The following is a 21,842-nucleotide window of genomic DNA, read 5'->3' on the forward strand; positions in this document are numbered from 1 at the left end:
GATTGATATTGTCTCGACGGAGTTCAGTAAAGGCTTTGACAAGGTCCCTTATGGTAGATTGGTACAAAAGGTGTAGCTCACGTGGTATTGGGGTGAGCTGGCAAGATGGACGCAGAAGTCGTAGGATGCAGAGGGTTGTGGTGGAAGGATGCATTTTGGAATGAAGGGCTGTGACTAGTGATGTTCCATAGGGATCAGTCTGATTCATGATCTACATAAATAATTTGGAGGGAAACGTGGATGGTCCAATTAGTTAATTTGCAGATGATACAAAAATCAATGGAGTTGCGGATAAGTGAGGAGGATTGGCATACAAGAAAGCAGGATACAGATCAGTTGGAGGCATGGGCAGAAAAATGGCAGATGGAGTTTAATCCAGACAAGTATGAGGTGATGCATTTTAGAAGGTCAAATACAGGTGGAAATCATACAGTGAATAGCAGAACCCTTATGAGTACTAATATACAGAAAGCGCTGGGTGCACACATCCACAGATCACTGAAGGTGGCAGCAGAAGTTGACAAGGTAGTTAAAAAAAGGCCTATGGCATGTTTGCCTTCACTGAAAGGGGCACTGAGTTTAAGCATCGACTAGTTATGCTGCACCTTTATAGAACTTCAGTTAGGTGACACTTACAACAGTAAATACAGTTCTGGTCACCACACTACCATAAGGATGTGGATGCTTTGGAGAGGGTACAGAAAAGGTTTACTGGGATGTTGCCTGGTACAGGGGAATTTAACTATGACAAACTCAGTCTATCCAACCTTTCGTTTCCAATGGAATGCAGGAGGTTGAAAGGCGACCTGATAGGTGTTCATAAGATTGTGAATAGCATGGATAGAGTGGAAAGTATGAGGCAGTTTCCCATGGTGGAGGGGTCAATTACTAAGGGACACAGGTTAAAGGTGCGCAGAGGTGGGTGGAGGTTTAAAACAGCTGTGCGAGGCAAGTTTTTCACACAAACTGTGATGAGCGCTGTTAATGCGCCACCAGAGGAGGTCGTCGAAGCAGACACAATAGCAGCATTCAAGAAGCACCTGAACGAATGGGAAGGGAATATATGGCTACAGATCCTATAAGTGAAGTCAGTTTTAGTAGGGAAGGGCAAAATGTGTTAGTGCAGGCTTGGAGGGCCAAAAGGCTGTTTCCGTATTTTTTTTAGATTAGATTCTCAACAGTGTGGAAACAGGCCCTTCAGCCCAACAAGTCCATACCGACCCTCCGAAGAGTAACCCACCCTGACCCTTTTCCCTCTGACTAATGCACCTAACACTATGGGCAATTTAGAGTGGCTAATTCACCTGACCTACACATCTTTGGACTGTGGGAGGAAACCGGAGTACCCGGAGGAATCCCATGCAGACACAGGGAGAATGTGCAAACTCCACACAGTCACCCAAGGCTGGAATCAAACCTCGGACCCTGGTGCTGCATTCAATTTGAGAGTGACTCTGCAATTTTTAATCACATATTTAAACCACTTAAGATACAATTCTACTAAAAATAACACGAACTGCATTTATAGACCAGTTTGCACTTTGTTCTGAAGTTGAAATAAACCATTAGGCAGCAACAAGACCAATAAACTCTTATTGCTGGTCAAAGGAGACAGAAGCTGCCTTAGTTCACTCTTATGGATTTATTGAATGGAAAACACTTGGTTGCAGCCAGGTAATTACCACCAGACATCTGTTATTGCACTGATCTTGGGCAATCAAGTGATGAGAAGAAATCTTAGGAACCCTACAGTGTGGAAACAAGCCGTTTAGCCTCTCAAATCCACACCAATCCTCTGATGAGTATCCCCCACCCAGACCCACCTCTCTACCCTATTCTTGTAACCCTGCATTTCCGATGGGTAATCTACCTAGCTGCACATCCCTGGATACCATAGGCAATTTACCACGGTCAATCCACCTTCTGCATAACCTTAGACTGCAGGAGGAAACCAGAGCAAACGGAGGAAAGCCACACAGACACGGGGAACATACAAACTCCACACTGACACTTGCCCAAGGCTGAATCGAACCTTGGTCCCTGGTTCTGTGACGCAGTAGTGCTAACCACTGAGCTACCGTGCCGCCTGTAACATGCAGTAAGTTTCAGGTATTTGTTTAATAGCCACAAGGACACAGTTACAATTCAGATTTATCGTTTTTGAACTTTAGGTTTAAAGTTAGGGTAAATAAATGAGGTCATGTGCCCTGTTACACAGTTTGCCTCACAGTCACTTGGAGTGATTGGATTGTTAGCAGTCAAAGGAAGGCTTAGATTCTTTTATTGAGGTGGTGGTGCAAGATATTTATGCTCTGAGTCAATGACAGCAGGCGCTGAGTCTCTCAAAGTCCCAAAAAAGTACTGAAAGTACCAGATTACAAACAGTTTTTCTGAAGGGTCACCGGACTTTCATGTTAATTTTGATTTCTCCCCATAGATGAGTTTCTCGAACAATTTCTGTTTTTGCTTCAGATTTCCATCTTCTGCTGTTCTTTTGTTTTAATTTAGATTACAAACAAACAGTCAGGTTGTAAGTGTGCTCACTGAGATGGTAGATTTGTTCTCATGCTCAGTAACATCAGTGAGCCTCCAACGAAGCACTGGTGTTCTGTCCCGCAAGCTATGTGTCTTGATCTGTTGTAGTGAGTGATATCACTTTCAAATATTTTTCTGAGGGGTTGGTAAATGTTGTCCAAATAAATATGTTTGTTGATGGAATTCCAGTTTGAATGCCAGGCCTCTAGGAATTCCTGTGCCTGTCTTTGTTTAGACTGTCCCAGGATGGATGTATTGTCCCAGTCCCTCTTCATCTGTGTGTATGGATACCAATGATTGCTGATTATGTCTTTTGGTTGCCAGTTGGTGTTCATGTGTCCTGGTGGCTAGTCTCCTGCCTGTTTGTCCAAATGCAATGTTTGTTGCAGGGTATTTTGTATATGACATTCATTCTGTTGGTTGTTGTTATGGTGTCCTTTAAATTCATTAGGAGCTGTTTCAGTGTGTATACAGGTTTGTGGGCTACCATGATGCCTTGGGGCCAGAGTAGTCTGGTCGTCATTTTCAAGATGGTTTTGATGTATGGCGGGATGGCTACAATCCCTGGTCGTGTTGTATTTTCTTGTTTAGGTCAGTGGTCCAGGAATCAGCAGGCTGTGCTCATCAGGTACTCGTTGTCCCTGAATTTGTTGTGTAAGTATTGGTCTTCCTGCTGCCGTTTCACTGCCCTCTGCCGCCAGCCCCCCCATCCCCAACCCCTCTTATGTCTGAGAGCATCAGGTTTAATCTCATGCAGGATCTTCTCCCCATCAACAACTCTGCTGGAGCTATCCCTATTGTTGCGTGGATGGTCCTATAATCAAGCAGGAACTGGGACAGCGTGGTAGTCATTTGACGCTGCAGGCTGCTTCTTTAAGCCTGCCTTCAAATGTTTGGACCACTCTTTCCACTAGACCACTAGATGACAGATGATATAGAGCTGTCCTTATGTACTGAATGCCATCTGACTTTAGGAAATATTGTAATTCCCTGTTGGTAAATTACTTCTCATTGTCCGTGACCAATACTTCTGGGAGTCCATGTATTGGGAATGATACTCATAGCCTCTGAGTTGTCATCCCGGAGTTTGCCAAATCAACTTTATGCATGTCCAACCACTTTGAATGGCCATCCACAATGACCAAGCACATTGAGCCCATGAAAGAACCGATACAGTTAACATGCAACCCAGACCAGGATTCTCCCGATCATTCCCATGAATGTGGGGGCGCTTCTGGTGGCAATTTTTGTCCTTCTTGGGACTCTGGGCACTGCTTCATCCACAGAGCTAGGTTAGCATCCAACCCTCACCATCAGACTCAGCTTCTTGCTAGCATCTTCATCTTGGAAACCCCTGGATGACACTGGTGGAGCTCAGCTAGTATCTGGAGGCGATCGTTACTGGGACAATCACCCTTGCTCCCCATACTAATATGCCTTCTTCTCACAGAGTCCAGAAAGATTTCAATCAGGGTTGTGACGACCCTTCGGTTTCCCCCATTACCACCAACTGTTTTAGGTTTTGCTAGGACAGGATCTTTTTGTGTCCACAGTCGAATATTGTCAGTGGTGACTGAAAGAATATCCAGGAAGTACAAAACCAAAATGGACTCTTCCAAGGGAGGCACTAGCACTGGAGTATCTGCCAATGACAGACAGCTCAAGACATCCTCATCAGCTAGTTGGCTTCCTGGATGGTGTTCTAACTGGTACTTGAACCTGCTGAAAATAAGGGTCCAATGCTTAATTCTACCAAAAGCTGTGGATGGCACTGCCTTGTCTTCCTTCAGAAGCCCTAGCAGGGGTTTGTAATCAGTTACTATAACAATTTCCTGTCCGTAAAAGATACCGGTTAGACTAAAGATGACCGCAAAACCTTCCATCTTTATCTGGGCATGTTTGACTTTCGCATCAGCGTCCAAGCAGCTTATGCTATTGGGCATTCCTCTCCATTGGGCCACCAGTGAGCCAATACTACCCCGAAACCATACAGGGAGGCTTCACAAGTCACCACTATCTCTTGCTTCAGATCGTAGTGGGCCAACACCCTAGATGATAGCGGCTTTTCTCACTTTCCTATAGGCTACCATTCTTGGATATGCTACCATTTCCAAGGCTGACCCTTTTTCAATAGCATATAAAGGTGCCAAGATGGAGGTCAGGTTACGCATAAATTGTCCATGATAATTCACTAACCCAAGGAAAGACCAAAGCTCCGGTACAGATGTGGGAGCCAGGACTCCTTTGATCACCCTCATTTTCTCTTCCAACAGGTGAACCCAGTTTTTTTTCAACTCTGTAACCCAAGTAGGTCACTTGGGGTGCCTGGAACACATTTTTCCTTTAAGGCATTTGGTTGCCTGGGAGAAAAATTTAAGCATTATGCCTTTGTCTTGGTCTTCCCTGTTATTAGTACATCACTCAGATAAATAGCAACCTACGGTAGTCCTTGTAAAATGTTCTCCATTTTCTGCTGAAAAAGGGAGGAGGCTGAAGATAGCCCAAATGGCAATCTTGTATATTGACGTAAAGCCTTATGGGTGTTAATCACAGCATTTTTCTGGAACTCCTCATCTTTTCACAATTGCAGGTAGACATGGTTCATGTCCAGCTTTGTAAAGGAGGGCCCCCCCACCCCCAATCACCAACCTTGTGACTAGTCCACTATGTGAGGGATTGGGTATTTAACGAGCTGCGAGAGGTGGTTTATTGTTCGCTTAAGCTCTCCACAAATGTGAATTGAGCTGTCAGGCTTCACAATTAGCACAATCAGTAATGCCCATTCTGCAAGTTGCATTGGTTTGATGATTCCTTCTTTCTCCTACCTCCTGATTCCACCTCTACTGCTGCCCGCATGGCGAAAGGCACCAGGTGGGCCTTGCAAAATCTGAGAATCGCTTCCTGGTCAATGTGTGAAGTGGCTTTGGCCCAAGCCTTTTCACACCATCAGTGGTAAATGTACCAACTACTTCCTATAGGAAACCGGAACTGAAGTCGTACACTTAACCTGCAATGGTTCCTTAGTGTATGTTCTCAGTCTGGCTGAGAAAACTTGTGCAAACTTACGGGTTGGAATCCCAAGCGAATCTTGTTAAAGACAAATTCTGCAACTACATTCAGGATACACCCTGTGTGAGGCTCTACAATTGCCTGTGCTCAAGTGGTGTTCCCACAGCTCAGTTAGAGAGGTGAGACAGTCCACTTCCTTTGGGATGCCCTGAAGCTCCTATGATCCAGTTACTGCATTTTCGAATAATGACGCCAGTTGTGTTGCCAGCTTGAAGGCCAGCTGGACTTCAGCTAGTCGACACTTGTGCATGGTTATGTCATTAATCCCACATACCAAATGGTCTCTGAGCATCTCATTCAGTATTATCCCAAAATCAGATGCCTCTGCTAGTCATCTCAACTTCATCAAATATCCCAGTACAGATTCCCCTGTTCTCAAACAGCCAAATAAAACAGATAGCATCTCAGAATTAGGGGACGTTTGGTGTCATAATATTCCTTCACCAACTCCATCAACGTTTGAAAGATTTTAGTGTCTGGTGTATCTGGAAAAGTTCAGCACCTAATAACAGAGAATGCTGCAGGTTTGCAAGCAGTCAGAAAGATTACTTGTTGCTTATCATCTGCCTCAATGTCATTTGCTTGGAAAAAATATCGCATTCTTTCCACATGCCAAGCCCAGTCTTAGACAACAGGATCAAATGAGGCAAGCTTCCCAAATAAAGGCATGATGCCAGACATGCTTACCCCAATTCCAAGATGACTGTAGCAAGCGAATGTTCTTTAGGCACATCCTGTTTTCTCCCATCACCACCAAAATAATTGCACAGAGACCAGTATCCTATCACCAATCAACTTTGAGTTGCTTATGGAAAGTATGCTGGCTGTAATCAGCCAATTTGGAGTCAGTTGCCTGAGCTGAAGAGATTCTGATCTCTTGGTTATATTGGTCAGCCAGAGCTTTCCTGGTTGGGGTTATTAACCTGGGCCAATCAACAGCCTCGTAATCAACGAGACCAAGTTGGTTCCAATGACTACAACATCTTTGTCATGACTAAGAAATGACTGCTAGAATAGAGCTTTCATCCGACCTTGACAATCAATTTTAATGAAAATTTGACAAAAATGCACTGGCACAATTCGTTCGATTTATTTTTCAAATGAAATAAGTTCTTTTACATCTTAAGCTTTATCTGTATACCTCCAAAAGAATACCTAGAGATGAAGGCACTTTCATTCTAAAATCTTTTTTCTCACAAATGAACACAATGGACATAAACAGGAACAAATGGCACCAAGAAGAATTTTGCCCTCCTGGGAAATGTGTGACAATACCAGAATAAAAATGCTCAAACCCAAAACTGACAAAAGGTGACAACGAACGTGTAAAACTCAAAATGAAAACGCTTCCAATCATCATCTCCCCATGTATTGTGTCCTGTGGAGATCAGCAGGCAATGAAACAACAAATAGAATGTCAAATTCTTGGCTTAGAGGCAAAAGATCCCAGCAAAGCCTTCAAGAGGAAACCTCGGCTTAAAACAAATTTTACTTCGGTTTAGCAAGAACTTTTGAAGAAAATGAATCCAAAACCAACAAACATTGGTGAATTGTTCCTTTTTTTTATCAGAGGCTATTAATATTAGATTGCTGTAAATCTTGAAACTCTTGAATACAATAAATATTTTTTGTAACTGATGAAAATGCTACAGTCAAGTGTTATACGTCATGGATAGGACATAACTGTAATGAGTCATTTTGCCCTCCAGTATTTTTTCTGGGAAATTGTTTTGCCTAGTCTACCTTCCACAGCACAGAGGATCATAAAATGCCAGTTTTCCTATGCTGCATGAATCTTTCCACCTTGTGCCATAAACAATGGCCCCCAGCATGGTTTCAGGGCAGGGGAAGGGGAATTATCCAGTAAAACATTCTTCATTTCATAGAAGGTGTTGTAATTGCAAAAAGAAAAGTTGAACACTGAAATCCGATGGGTCTAAGTTTGTAATGTGTGCATCTTTATGGTTGACAATTTGATAAAATGCAGCATTAAAGAAGCAGAATGAAAAAGATATGTGACAGATCCATCTAATTTTTTTATGAGACATCATAATGCATTCCAGAACCCATTACTTCAAAGTAATCCTGCAATGTACATGGGCTACAGACTATAATGCACGATTCCTTCAAAATCTGCTATAAACCATCAGGTCTGGGAGAGCATTGATAGATGAATGCAACAGTGGAGAGAAAGAAAATCTCTTTCATCTGAGGTTAACACAAGTAAGGAAGACTTCTAAGTTGAAAACCAGAAATTGTTTTAAGTAATAAGGAACTGCTTTTCGGCAGCAGGTTGAAACAGGAGTAGTGCCAGAGGACTGGAGGCTAGCAAACGTGGTTCCCTTGTTCAAGAAGGGGAGTAGGGATAATCCTAGTAACTATAGGCCAGTGAGTCTCACTTCTGTTGTGGGCAAAGTCTTAGAGAGAATTGTAAGGGATAGGATTTATGCACATCTGGATAAGAGTGATGTGATCAAGGATAGTCAGCATGGTTTTGTGAAGGGCAGGTCGTGCCTCACAAACCTTATTGAATTCTTTGAGAAGGTGACTAAGGAGGTAGATGAGGGGAAAGCGGTAGATGTGGTATATATGGATTTTAGTAAGGCGTTTGATAAGGTCCCCCATGGTAGGCTACTGCAGAAAATACAGAGATATGGCATTGAAGGTGAGTTGGAGGTTTGGATTAGGAATTGGCTCTCTGGAAGAAGACAGAGGGTAGTAGTTGATGGCAAAGGTTCATCTTGGAGTGCCGTCACTAGCGGTGTTCCGCAAGGATCTGGTTTGGGACCATTGCTGTTTGTCATTTTTATAAATGACCTGGAGGAAGGGTTAGAAGGTTGGGTGAGCAAGTTTGCGGATGATACGAAAGTTGGAGGAGTTGTAGACAGTGAGGAAGGATATGGCAGGTTACAGCGGGATATAGAGAAGCTGCAGAGCTGGGCAGAAAGGTGGCAAATGGAGTTCAATGTAGCTAAGTGTGAAGTGATTCACTTTGGTAAGAGTAATAAAAAGATGGATTACTGGGCTAATGGTAGACTACTTGGTAGTGTGGAAGAGCAGAGGGATCTTGGTGTCCATGTACACAGATCTCTGAAAGTTGCCACCCAGGTAAATAGTGCAGTGAAGAAGGCATATGGCGTACTGGCTTTTATTGGTAGAGGAATTGAGTTCCGGAGTCCTGAGGTCATGCTGCAGTTGTATAAGACTCTGGTGCGGCCGCATCTGGAATATTGTGTGCAGTTTTGGTCGCCATACTATAGGAAGGATGTGGAGGCACTGGAACGGGTGCAGAGGAAGTTTACCAGGATGTTGCCTGGTATGGTAGGAAAATCCTATGAGGAAAGGCTGAGGCACTTGGGGTTGTTTTCATTGGAGAAAAGAAGGTTTAGGGGTGATTTGATAGAGGTGTACAAGATGATTAGGGGGTTAGATCGGGTTGACAGTGAGAACCTTTTTCCACGTATGGAGTCAGCTATTACAAGGGGGCATAGCTTTAAATTAAGGGGGGGTAGATATAGGACTGATGTTAGGGGTAGGTTCTTCACTCAGCGAGTCGTAAGTTCATGGAATGCCCTGCCAGTAGCAGTAGTGGACTCTCCCTCTTTATGGGTATTTAAGCGGGCATTGGATAGGTATATGCAGGATAGTGGCTTAGTGTAGGTTAGGGGTGCTTTGATCGGCGCAACATCGAGGGCCGAAGGGCCTGTACTGCGCTGTAATGTTCTATGTTCTATGTTCTATGAAAATTAATGAAATTAGTTGGATAAAGTGTTCTTGTGATACTGAAAAAAATAGGTTTTCTGATGTAATGCCACTACCCATAATTTAACTGACAGACTTTCTCATTTTATCCTTTTGTAAAAAGTAGGTATATGTGATAAATCATATCAATTATACAAAGAATAAATTAGTAAGTTTTCAGTAATTACTGGGTTAGGAAAATTATGACTGGATTCATATTTTTGTTTTCCTGGATTCTGAAGTTCACTTTGGTTTTAGTATACAAATACTGCTATTCCAATTGAATACCGCAAAAACATGAGTGTTAATTTTGAATTGTTTTATAATGTTCAACATTGTTTTATTGCTTTGAAATATGAGCCACAGAAAACCAGTGTGTCAATAACCAAACAAAAGGCTAATTTAATGTAGACGTAAACTTAAAATCTTGCATTATTTTCTGTCAGAAATGTTTCTTTGCCATCACCTCAACTTATGATATCGGATGGACTTTACTGGGGATAAGGACCATAGACTATTAAGTATCGGTTTTCATTCCATACTTCTTAATGAATCCTTTCCAAGAAAAGCCCTGATCACTTATAATAAACGCAAGTGTTATTTGTCAGAGAGCATGTTTTTTTAAATCTTACTGGACTAAATTTGCAATGTGTGCATCTTTGTGATTGACAATTTGTACGCATAATTCAGCAATAAAGAAGCAGAATGAAAAAGCTATGTGACAGATCTGTCTAATTTATTTAAACTTGCATTTCTCCTTGAAGTAATGGTTGAAAGTTCTACATCGTGCCTATTTTAAATTACATGTGAAAGTGGATGCAGTACAGTAAATTGTGTTGACCGTGATCATTTGCCCTCACTGCCTTAACACTCACTTGACCAGAGGTTAAAAACCTTTCTTATTCTACACAGTTTTGGAAGATCTCTTTCTACAATTGCTCTCATGTCTGAGTATCCCTTTCATAATAATTCAACACATTTTTGGATAAATGAATCTCGTAACAAAACAGAAATTGCTGGAAAACATCAGCTAGGCTGGCAGCATCTATGGATAGAAATAAGAGCTAAGGTTTCAGGTCCAGTGACCCTTCTTCAGAACTGATGGCAGCCAGGAAAAGTTAGTTTTTATTCAGAAGATAGGGTGGGGGTAAGGAGTAAATGATAGGTGGAGGTAGAACCCAAAGAGAGAGATAAGTTGGACAGAAAGAATTGGATTACAATCAGCCTCAGAGAATGAACAGCTGCTAATGGGGACTATTCATGACTAACAATGGCATTGTGTGTAACAGCAGACCATTTGATAACAAGGCCAAGTGTTTGGGGTAAGGACGTGGGAGAAGGTGCCTCAAGCCGTAAAACTGTTTAACTCAATATTGAGTCCAGAACGCTGCAGAGTTCCCAAGCGGAAAATGATGTGCTATTCTTCCAGCTTGCACTGAGCTTCACTGGAGCACTGCACCAAACCTGAGACTGAGATATTGGCCAGGGAACATGGTGGTGTGTTGAAGTGACAGACAACTGGAAGCTCAAGGTCTTTTTTGTGGACAGGACATAGGTATTCTGCAAAGCGGTCACCCAGTCTTTGCTTAATTTCCCCAATGTAGAGGAGGCCACATTGTGAGCAGCAAATGCAATAGACGAGATTGAGTGAAGTGCAGGTAAAGCTCTGCTCGACTTGGAAGGTGTTTGGGCCCTTGGATTCTGAAGAGGGAGGAAGTAAATGGGCAGGCCTTACTTCTGCTGTGGGGAAGTGAAGGAGTTGTGGACCAGTGTGTCCTGCAGCGAATGGTCTTGCGGAAGACTGACAAGGGAGGGAATGGGAATGCGTGTCTGATGGTGGCATCCTACTGGAGGTGGCAGAAATGGTGACTAATGATCCTCTGGATGTGCATGCTGGTGGGATGGTAGGTGAGAATTAGGAGTACCCTATCCTGTTGCAGAAGGGAAAAGAGGGGGCGAGGGTTCAAGTGCAGGAAATGAGTTGGACCTCCTGAGGGCCCTGACAACCATGGTGTTCAGGAATCCTTGCTTGAGGAAGAGGTTGAGATTTCAGAGGTCCCTTGTCAAAGTTGGCATCAACAGAGACAGAGAAACTGACAGAATGGAGTATAGTCTTTACAGGAAGTTTTTTTTAAAATCTACAGTACTGGCTGAGAATTTATTCATACATTTAAAATTCTGTGGGGTGGTTTTTTTTAAACCGATGTCTTGTTTAAGTTTTATTTATTTGTTGTTTACAATTTTGAGTTCTGCACTCAAAATATACAGTACCTGCAGTTACATCAAGAATTTGCCTCAGCAAATCAAAATTTGGATCTTACCACCTCATAAGAATCTCTGAATTATTCATTACCTCTGCTCTCCAAACTCTCCCTCACCCAAATCCTTCACAAGGTCAAACATCCAGAACTACCACAAACAAGTTTTTATTTTACAAATTATCACTCCCAAAGCATGGTTTTGGACAGCAGGACTGGACACTGAGAATTCAAGTATAGCCATTGGTGTGAGAGATAGTACATCATAAAAGCTGAAAACTTTTAAATGTGATCCTTCAAATTAACGAGGTTCATGCGACTAATTTAGTTTAGGCAATATAGGCAAAAGCCGAAGGGAATGTTTTGGCAAGCATCTGAGCTAGGCCTGTAAGGGCCAGCCTGACCTCCCAGTCACCACCCATTTCAATTCCCCTTCCCACTCCCTCTCAGACATGTTCATCCTCAATCTCTTCCATTGCCATAGTGATTCAGATCGCAAATGGAGGAACAACACCTCATCTTTCACCTGGGCAACCTATAGCATGAAGGACACAACACTGAATTCTGCAATTTCCAATAACCTTCCCACCCATCCCCCGACTAGATCTCTAGCCCAGCCTCCTCCCTTCCATTCCACCTAGTGACCCTTCCTTCCAGCTACCAACCAGATTCATTCCTCCCAACCAGGTATTACCCACCACCTGTGTTTATCTATCACTACTTCATCATTGCATCCCTCTCTCCAATTAACCCCCTCCCCCTGACTGCGGATCCCCCTGCCCCACCTCCATTCCTGTTATACCCAAAACATTGGCTTCTCCATCTCCTGATGCTGCCTGGCTTGTTGTGTTCTTCCAGCCTTCACCTCGTCTACTTTGGATTCCAGCGTCTGCAGTTTTTTTTGTCTCTAATTAAGGGTCACCCCAGCACTGATCCAGCTTTGATATTAACAGTTTCATACTCATGAGATTCTTTCAGCGATTTTCAACATGATAAGTAGATCTTAAATTAATTTAATTCATCAAATCAGAACTCAACTCCTCTCCACTTTGTAGTTAAAGCCTTCTCCATTGATCATATTCAGCCTTTTATGTTTAAAATTGTCAATTTAATATTCATTCATTAGGTTAAACTCTCAGCACATCACTGTCAGTTCAATTATTGTACATTCTCTGAACTTCTCTCAGTTATCAAATTATGAACTTCAAAATAGCTGAAACAACCTCAATAAAGGTATCCTGCTCAAGGTCATTGCTCTTTCGATAAAGATTGTCACCAGTAAATATATCTAACATTCTCTTCTCCGTGTTTCATGTACAACAGCAATACTGCCTCTGTAGTGCTGTTCTTAGAATATCAGAACAAAGATGGCTTTTTTCTCACATACATCAGAGGAGATTTACAAACTACTTGAAGATATGAACAATCTGGTATCTTTCCTATCATTCATGTCTTTGCAAATTTTCATCTCTGTATATCTTGTCCAAGTCACCGACACAAATGTACTTCTTTCAGGTTTTCCTTACAACATGAATTATTGATCAAATTAAGTCATCACATAATGAATAATAACTGAGTACATTTGCCATGTCCATTCTGCAGACAAGATGTTCAACTCCACGAAAAAAAGAAACAGTACCTACCACCCACTTTCATTGCTGGGAGTACAAGAGACATTTTCGGTCTGGTTGTCTTATTATGGCTAATAGCTGGTAGCAAAAGGTGATCCTGAAATACAAAGAGACATATGCTGTTACAACACATTCTAAAACAAATTGAAACTCAGGCTCAACCCTGCATGTTTTAAAACCTTGTCTTCTTTAAAACTAATTTTAACTGCAAATTAGTTTCTAAAATCAAATAAAACTTTAAAAAAAGTTTGACAAACAAAAACAAATTCATCCTTCCAACCATCCGTCCATCCATCTATCTATCCAATTAAACTTGGAAGACTGAAAGATGTGAGCTTTTGTCTTTTTCCCTCAAACGCTGTTAATTTAGTGGTTCAGAATCCTTATTGGGCTGTTCATAAGTTTTAAAGAATAAAATTGCAAAATTAAAAAAATATATCCCTTCTGTCTCCTTTTTCCTGAGAGTCCAATCTTGCTTTCCCACTTCTTAATCCTCTTTCTGTAACTTTAATATTTTTCTTGATTCTTGTTTAGATTGAATCATCAAAACATTAAAAAATGGACTGTGCGAAACAAAGGACAAGGCAATAAGTACTTACGTGGCTGTTCTACAATTTAGAATAAGACAAGATTACTTAAAACATGATGTAAGCGCAAGTTTTCTCTTTTCGGGTTATATTATCCTACACCAGTGTCTTCAATGGTTTTTTATGTTATGGACCAGACCAAACCCCCTCAAAATATATTAAGAAATAGTCTAGACCATAGCATTTTCTTATTTTAAAAGGTAAATGTAAGGCGCTGTATTCCAGATGCAGTTCAACTGCAGTATTCCAGATGCAGTTCAAACTACTCAACACTAAGCGAAACACATTTAATATTTACACTACAGTTAAAATACAAAGTAAAAATAAAATGTCTTAACTGTAACTGAAATGAAATGCTTAATGAAATAACAGATATATTAACTGCGATTAATGAACTGTTCCAATTCATTAACATCCCATAAACATACCCTTGGCAAGGGCAAATTCAGTTAAACAGATGTTTGCATGCAATTCTAGCAGCAGGAAGAAAACCCCAGCTTTTATATAAAACAGAGAAAGGGGTATAAGAGCTTCCACATCCAGCTTCAAGATGCTAACAACTGCTAAAGTTAAAAATCCTGTGACTGTGGGAGTGCTTGATCCCACCCATTCAGGATGCTTCTAATGTTCTAACTTTAGAAAAAAACTAAGGCGTCACAAGCGGTTTAATTTAATGGGTTTGGGCAGACTGCTCACACCTCTATTTTAACCTTTCTTGATAACAAATACCAGGACCATACACCTCTTAAAGCCATAGTATTGTCTCACCTATAACCAGGGTCTAAGAGCACACAGACACATTTCCAGTATTTTAGTGATTCTCAAGTTCCTCAGATGTTGACCTGTTAAATGAGTCCTAGACATTATCAGAAGTGATGCAGCTGAATAGAAACACTTGAGAAAAATAAATGATAGCAGGATAACCTTCAAGTGATTCAAGTGTTAAATAAAAGTAGTCAGCTATTTCCTCACCTGTGACAAGAGGGAAAACTGACCCAAATTAACAAATACTTCCGATATCTCTCTCCAAACATCACTGAACTAGTTTTTTTTTGAGTGGACTAAAATTCACTTAGAAACCAAAAAACTCAGTCCAAGGTGCACTGAATAATGTGATATCTGTTATGATTTATCAGCTTTATTTTAAAATGACTGATATATAAATAATAAAAGCTAAAATGATGTATCTCGTTACTTACATTATCAGATACCTGCAAACATTTTGAATTAGAATCTGTTCTATAAGAACACCTACGCAATACATTTGAAGTAAAGGAAATTCAGAGAAAGCCAAATTACTTTACTGGGAGGACACTACTGGGAGGCTGAAGAAGTTGGGGAAGGTGTTGAATTGTTGATTTGAAGTAGTATTTTATTACTTAAATGTTTAGTTAAGACATTCTCTTTTATAGCTAGCATCACCTTGCATGCAATTGAAGCACGTGATTGTATACACATACATCATAATCATTGAAGGCTCTGAGATGGCAGAAAAAGGAAGAGGAATTATTAGAGCCATGAAAGCTAATAAAGTGCTGAAATTAAGATTGCACAAGGCAGCTCATTTCCTAACATGAATGCATTATACACCAGAATCACATGTCATGAATTCTTTTGGAGGGGGCTATATGTGACAAAAATAAATTTTAAAAAAATCAAAAATCTAAGAAAAACTGATTCAAAAGCAAAAAAAAGTCTAATCTTTCTTACATCAGGATAACTTCAACATTACTGCACATTTCCCTTATAAAACATAGCACAGTAAATAAATTGTTTCAAATGTCAGTCATTCTCTACTTTCACTCCAAAAGGAATGAAAAATATTATTTGTTACTAAGCAACGTAATAGTAGATTTCCACACAACAATTTTTTAAAAACTTCTCATTTTTTAACTATTGTTTGCCTTGCTGTTCCAGACTGTCTACATTCTTACAATACCCCTTGGAGTTATTTAACAAAGGTTGCCACAACGAAATGTCAATAATTTGGCTATACAGATCCTGGTTCTGTGATTTAAAGCAGTTGCGTTGATCTCAGTAGAATTTTAGCATTATACAAGGATCTCACTGCCAGCTTTTCTTGAATTGGCTGAGAATTCCTTCAACACGTAACATTTCACAGTTTTCACTCTTTTTGGGGTAGTTGAAGATCTAAGCATCATGGCTAAGTACATCAAACACACAAAGCACACAATGGGTGAGTAAGTAACCTCATGCAATTCGTTATGCGATACCAATACACAGATTATAGCTCTTTCTAAAGAATGATAGATTGCCTGAACCAGTGTAGCCCTGTGACGTTTAATAGCTTTAACTGACAGAGCACGAAGTAGTGGCTCACATGCCAAATCAAAGTCTAACTGTTGCTCATTGCTAGATATAAGTCAGTCTGTCAGTGAAGGTATGTGAATACACCAATGTTGGTCATTGCTTAATATATAAAAGGTAAGCCCTCTGTATGAGCATCCCTGGGCACAGTTATGGGGAAATAACAATGCCCGCAAGCTCTTCCAAAAAGAGCAAATGGTTATTGGCAATTTTGCACACCAGCTGAAAAAGGATGAAAATTGCAAAGTACTTAGCATATTTGGGGTTTCCTTCTGACGTGGCCAGAACGAAGAGTTAATCTTGCAAAGGGGTATTAGAAATGTGAAATTCACATCAATTTTCAGTTTTGAATTAATGAATGTTTATCATGCTATAATTCACTTTTATCCAGTGAACCTATGTCATTCTAAAATTTATTGTGCACTTTGTCAAGTCTCACTTTGATCACCTGACCTTGGATACCACCAATTAATTTCCCACTCAATTACTCTCAGAATCAGGCTTCTGTTTTTCAGTCAAGTGTCAACCTTTGGCCAACATATAACATGCAGCTTAGCGTCATGTTATTACTTCAGATTTCACACGAACATAACATGAATCAGAATTCATCTGTGCACACAACTGGTGAGCTGATCTCACTACCCTTGACAAAATGACAATAGTATTTGGGATTAAAGGGGGAGGGAAACAAGTAAGTAAATCTCATGTACCCATTTCCTGTGCACAGGGCAAAATATATAAGCTTTTTCAATGGTTCCTCTTGAGAGTTACTTTCTGTTTCTCAAAGGATATTTTTCATTCTCACTAACCTTCCATATGAGTGTTGATGGACAAAATATCTGGACTCACACATAAGCAGAATGAAAAAAGAATTATTGATACTCTCAATAGTTACCTTCAATATTTCTCCAAATATTCCTCAACAACCCCATTAAATTTAAAGTCACAATATACTCGGGAATGCACTAATTTTTTATATATCCCTATAAATAAATTAGCACAAGACAACAAGCATAAATTAGAATGGTCTTTTTTCCTAAAACAATGAACACATGCATCTTCATACCAAGCCATTATCTGAACCACATCTCTGTAGACTGATGAGGTCATGACCTAAATGTTTCCAGTATGAATATTCTTGAAGGAGGAATATTTTAATCAGCTAGTTCCTCCCACTTTTACTACACCCCAGATGTCAATCTCAGATTTAAATCAATCAATTGACACAACGTTCAATACAACAACATTCAACAGAATCTTCCCCTGCAGTAGTTCCTGAATAAATGCAGCCTTAAGCTAAAGATACCATATCTATTTATTAATAATTGAGTAATAATGAATACTATCAATAAATTAATCATTTATTAAGTGTTTCCTATTTCTCCTGCTATTCACTACTTCCAGGAGTGAAGGTAAGGATTCAACTTGAGGTAAGGAAGAAATGTGTCCTAGCCATTCTCCTCCATGGTTCACAGCTCCTGCTCATGGGTCCTTTCTAAGATGGCAGTGGTGGAATAGGTAATTTCTGGGCTATGCCCAGGATTCATCCACTTTGGTTGCTTTTCTTTTACTGTATCTTTTATTTTCCCTCTTGATTTCCTTTTTTTTCTGTTTTTATTGGCAGAAGGTGGGATGAAGGCATCTTTGTCAGGGTCCATAGCATGTAGATTTTGGCCCTGCATCTGCGGCCCAGGAATCATTTGGGCAGCTTTTACAACATCTTCTTTCTTGGGATTGGCGATGAAATTGGTTCTTGGGGTAGTTTCTGCAGAGCCTTTTGACATGGGATTCAAGCAGCCCACTATGGATGCCTTGCTTTGATGGTGACTTCAGGCCTGCTATTCCAACATCCTGGTGTGGTGGTCTTACACTGGTATGCTCTTTTCTCAAAGCCAAGATTCAGGAATTGAATTAAAATGGAATTTGTCTTAATTTTTTTTTGATTACTTACAGTGTGGAAACAGGCCTTTTCGGCCCAACAAGTCCACACCGACCCTCCGAACAGCAACCCACCCAGACCTATTCCCCTACATTTACTTCTTCACCTAACCTACGGGCAATTTAGCATGGCCAATTCACCTAATCTGCACATTTTTGGACAGTGGGAGAAAACCAGAGCACCTGGAGGAAACCCATGCAGACACGGGGAGAATGTGCAAACTCGACACAGACAGTTGCCTGAGGCGGGAGTTGAACCCGGGTCTCTGGCACTGTGAGGCAGCAATGCTTACCATTGTACCACCGTGCCACCCTTAAGATTTTTTCTGATCTATGCTTTCTTTTATTAATATACATGCCATCATATTGCAACTTAAATACTTTTCACTTTTTTTTGTAAAATAAAAACAAATGACTATTTTATTCTAGTAATTCATTATATCAGAGGCCAAACTCCTAATAACCTTCATGTTCCTTTGTTCATAGGATTGGAAGTGTTTTCACTTAATTACAATCTCTCTCTTTCCCCCTCCTCCCCTTGCAGTTTTTCTCTTTCCCTCTACCCTTGCTCCTTCCCACTCTCCCCTTGCCCCAACACACTCAACTATCGCACTCCATCTCCCCCAAGGCCAACTGTGGCCCCCTCAGTTTCCTGAATGGAGTGGAATTTTGTGGAAAGGAGGGAGGAGAGAGGGAGGAGGGAAAAGGACAAGACGACTCATAAGACAATTAGGGTTTCTAATTCTTGACTTTTTTCATTTGTTCTTTTTTCCTTTTGGTCGAAATGGAACTTTGATTGATATTTACAATTAATCAACTTGTTCAAGTGTTTTTGATAATGAACTTAATGTAATGAATTGGGTATAATGGAAGAATCCTGCTTTTGGTTTTCGCCTTGTTGAAGAGCAATAATCATCTCAGGTACATTCTCTCCAAGAACGTGGAACAGCTCCCATCAGAAAGTTCCACACTCAACAATCTCGTTCTACAAAACCTTTAACAGTGAATCCAATTGATTATGAACATTTCTTTTGTGGTATAGTAGCATGTAACCCATATATTGCATGCATTGTTATGTACAATTTGTATTTCAGAATTGAAGCAATGTCCTCTGGCATTTATTGACTCACGTTCGATTTTTGATCAAATGTGCAAAAATTGGAGAGAATACTGCTCGAATATGTAAATTAGTACTCCAGTTGTCTTTCTCCCTGTTAGTTATTTTATTATCAAAGTTTTGTATAAGATTAGATTTTCATTATCTGCCTCTTAACTATGGCAAATATATTTATTCTGACAATGTGTCTTCAAATGTTGAGACATGTGCTACAGCATTAATACTGAGCATCAACTGCTAAATTAAACAGCTTTAGTCAGATCTGAACTTCTCACCAGTAATTTCACACCTCCTCCAACTGGATGACTTAAACATTTTCCTTTTCAGATTGATGGCGCCTTTCGTTCATGGCAAATGGAAATTTTGTCCTTTAACTATTATAATATAACTTGTTAAATTGGCATGGTCTTATTTAATGATAAGCAAGTATTTTCAGACTGCTCTGTAATCATGCAGCATTGATTTGGAGTTTGTTTAACAAAAAACCCTTCTGTTGCAAAATAAGAAGTTGTGCTGTGTCCTCACTCATGCAACACAATTATGAATATCGATAGTCTAATATCTTTCAACATCGACTGAAATTTTACATATTCGAATTTAGAAGAACACAATGTGACCTTACTGAAACATATAAAATCCTTTACATTTTAAGGTTGTTTTCCCCTAGGGGACGAGTCTAGGACCAGTGAGGATATCATCTCAGAGTAAGGAGTCACCTAGTGAAGATGGAGATAAGAAGGGTTTTTTTAAAATCTCTCAGGCGCTGGCGAATTTGTGACAGCAGGGATCTTTCTAATGTTGATGCTCATCAGCTCAGCCACGTCAGCAGAGATGTTTCAGTGTCACAGCTGCTTCATATAAGTTCTGCAAAGCTGTTTCCATATGTGCACAAATTGTAAGCATTCTGTCTTTTGATTTTTGTCATTCAAAGCTGTTGGTTATTAAGATTACAGTAGCCGTCAATTCAATCTAGGTTAACCCACTATATGAAGGGTGAGTGTTACAATTATCACTTGCATTCTCAAGAACAACCCCTATTGCTGGGTTGCTCAAGTTATTAACTTGTTTCAACTAAGTAATAATGTGCTAACTATGGTAAAAACATTCTATTTGGTGAATGTGAAGAAGAGGAATGCCCCGTATTTGTGCAGCTCCAATCAATTTAAATAACACTTTGCTTCTTTTATGGTAAACCAAAGCCTTGCTCACTGAAGTGACCATATCAGATTTTGTAATACAAAAGAACATGAGTTCGCACAGTCTTTCAACCAACAACTGTTCCCAACCAACACAAACAAGAAAATATTGTGTGGTTACTTACATCTTCATTAGACATGGGACCTTGTTGTGCATAAATTGGCTGACACAATTCTCCACATTACAACAGTGACCACATTGTCAAGTATTTGATTAGCTGTGAAGCATTTTGAGATGACATTAAAACATATTCCTTTCTGGGGAGAACAGCTTCCATGATCTGAACTTGAATATTCCAGACAACTGTCTGTCTCTAAATGCAATATCATGGTCTATTCTTGGAAACCTAAATTGACATTATCCCTTGCAGTTCCTACTACTTCTTGTCATGTCACTGTGCCTTTGCTTGCCACTACCCCACGCAGGATCTGGTTCAAGAACTGAAGACCATCATTATGAACATATACAAAGAAATGCTCAAACACAACTATACAGGACAACTAATACAGAAATCACTGGAGAAACTCAGCAGATTATGCAGCATCTGTGGACAGAAAGCACAGTCAATGTTTCTAGTCCTGTGACCAATGAACTCGTAATATTAACTCCACTTTCTCTCTACAGAAGTTCTCTACTCAGAATGGTGGTTGTGTGGAATGCATTACCGTGGTGGTAATAGAATCAGAGACATTAGGCACATTTAAAGAACAAGCACATGGATGGTAGTAAATTGAGGTATATGGAGGTTAGGTTGATCTGAGATTAAGATAAATGTTCACCATAACATCGTGGGTTGAAAGGCCTGCACTGTTCTATATCCAATGTAGATGCTGCCAGATCTGAGTTTCTACAGCAATTTCAGTTTTTGTTTCAGATCTTCAGAATCTGCACTTCTTTGTTTTATTTTAGGATAACAACAACGTTGGAGCAAATAATCTTGGGAAAAGTGAATTTTCCAGTAAAAATATGTACGCATGGTGATTGAATTCAGTTTCAAACAATATGCATTTTAAACTGTGAAATATTCTAACTTAGAGTAATTAGAATTTCCATCATTTTGTTTTCAACATAGGTACTTACATAATAAACTATTTTTTTTCATTGACAGTATGTAGGTCAGCATTCCAACAAGGTGAGCATTTAATGCCTGTGCTGAGGTGGTGAGGAGCTATCTTCTTGAACTGCTATAATCTGACAGTGTTTTCAAACAGAAAGTTGCAAGGTTTTGACCCAGTGATAATAAGGACTGGTGATATATTTCCAAGTCTGATTCATGTGATTTGGAAGGCAGCCTGGAAAGCGTAATGCTCAAATGTGCCTTTGCTTGTCTTTCCTGATGATAAAGGATTATGGAAGTCAAATAGCACAAAGAAAGAAAACAAAAGTGGAGACACATTGACTATATATTTATTTTTCAAATGATACACTACTGAGGTGCAGA

The 21,842-nt window shown here is 40.1% G+C and overlaps 1 protein-coding gene across 2 annotated transcripts in view; it reads right to left on the reverse strand.

The window, feature by feature from the left end:
- atf6 (activating transcription factor 6) overlaps positions 1 to 21,842 on the reverse strand; it is a 330,002-nt gene that overhangs the window by 111,608 nt on the left and 196,552 nt on the right. For both annotated transcript variants that reach the window (XM_072573460.1, XM_072573462.1), the window contains one exon: positions 13,247 to 13,331. In XM_072573460.1, coding sequence (XP_072429561.1) covers positions 13,247 to 13,331 — 85 coding nt within the window. The remainder of the gene's footprint in view (positions 1 to 13,246; positions 13,332 to 21,842) is intronic.

The sequence above is a fragment of the Chiloscyllium punctatum genome, chromosome 7 (genome assembly GCF_047496795.1).
Source record: "Chiloscyllium punctatum isolate Juve2018m chromosome 7, sChiPun1.3, whole genome shotgun sequence".
NCBI lineage: Eukaryota > Metazoa > Chordata > Chondrichthyes > Orectolobiformes > Hemiscylliidae > Chiloscyllium > Chiloscyllium punctatum.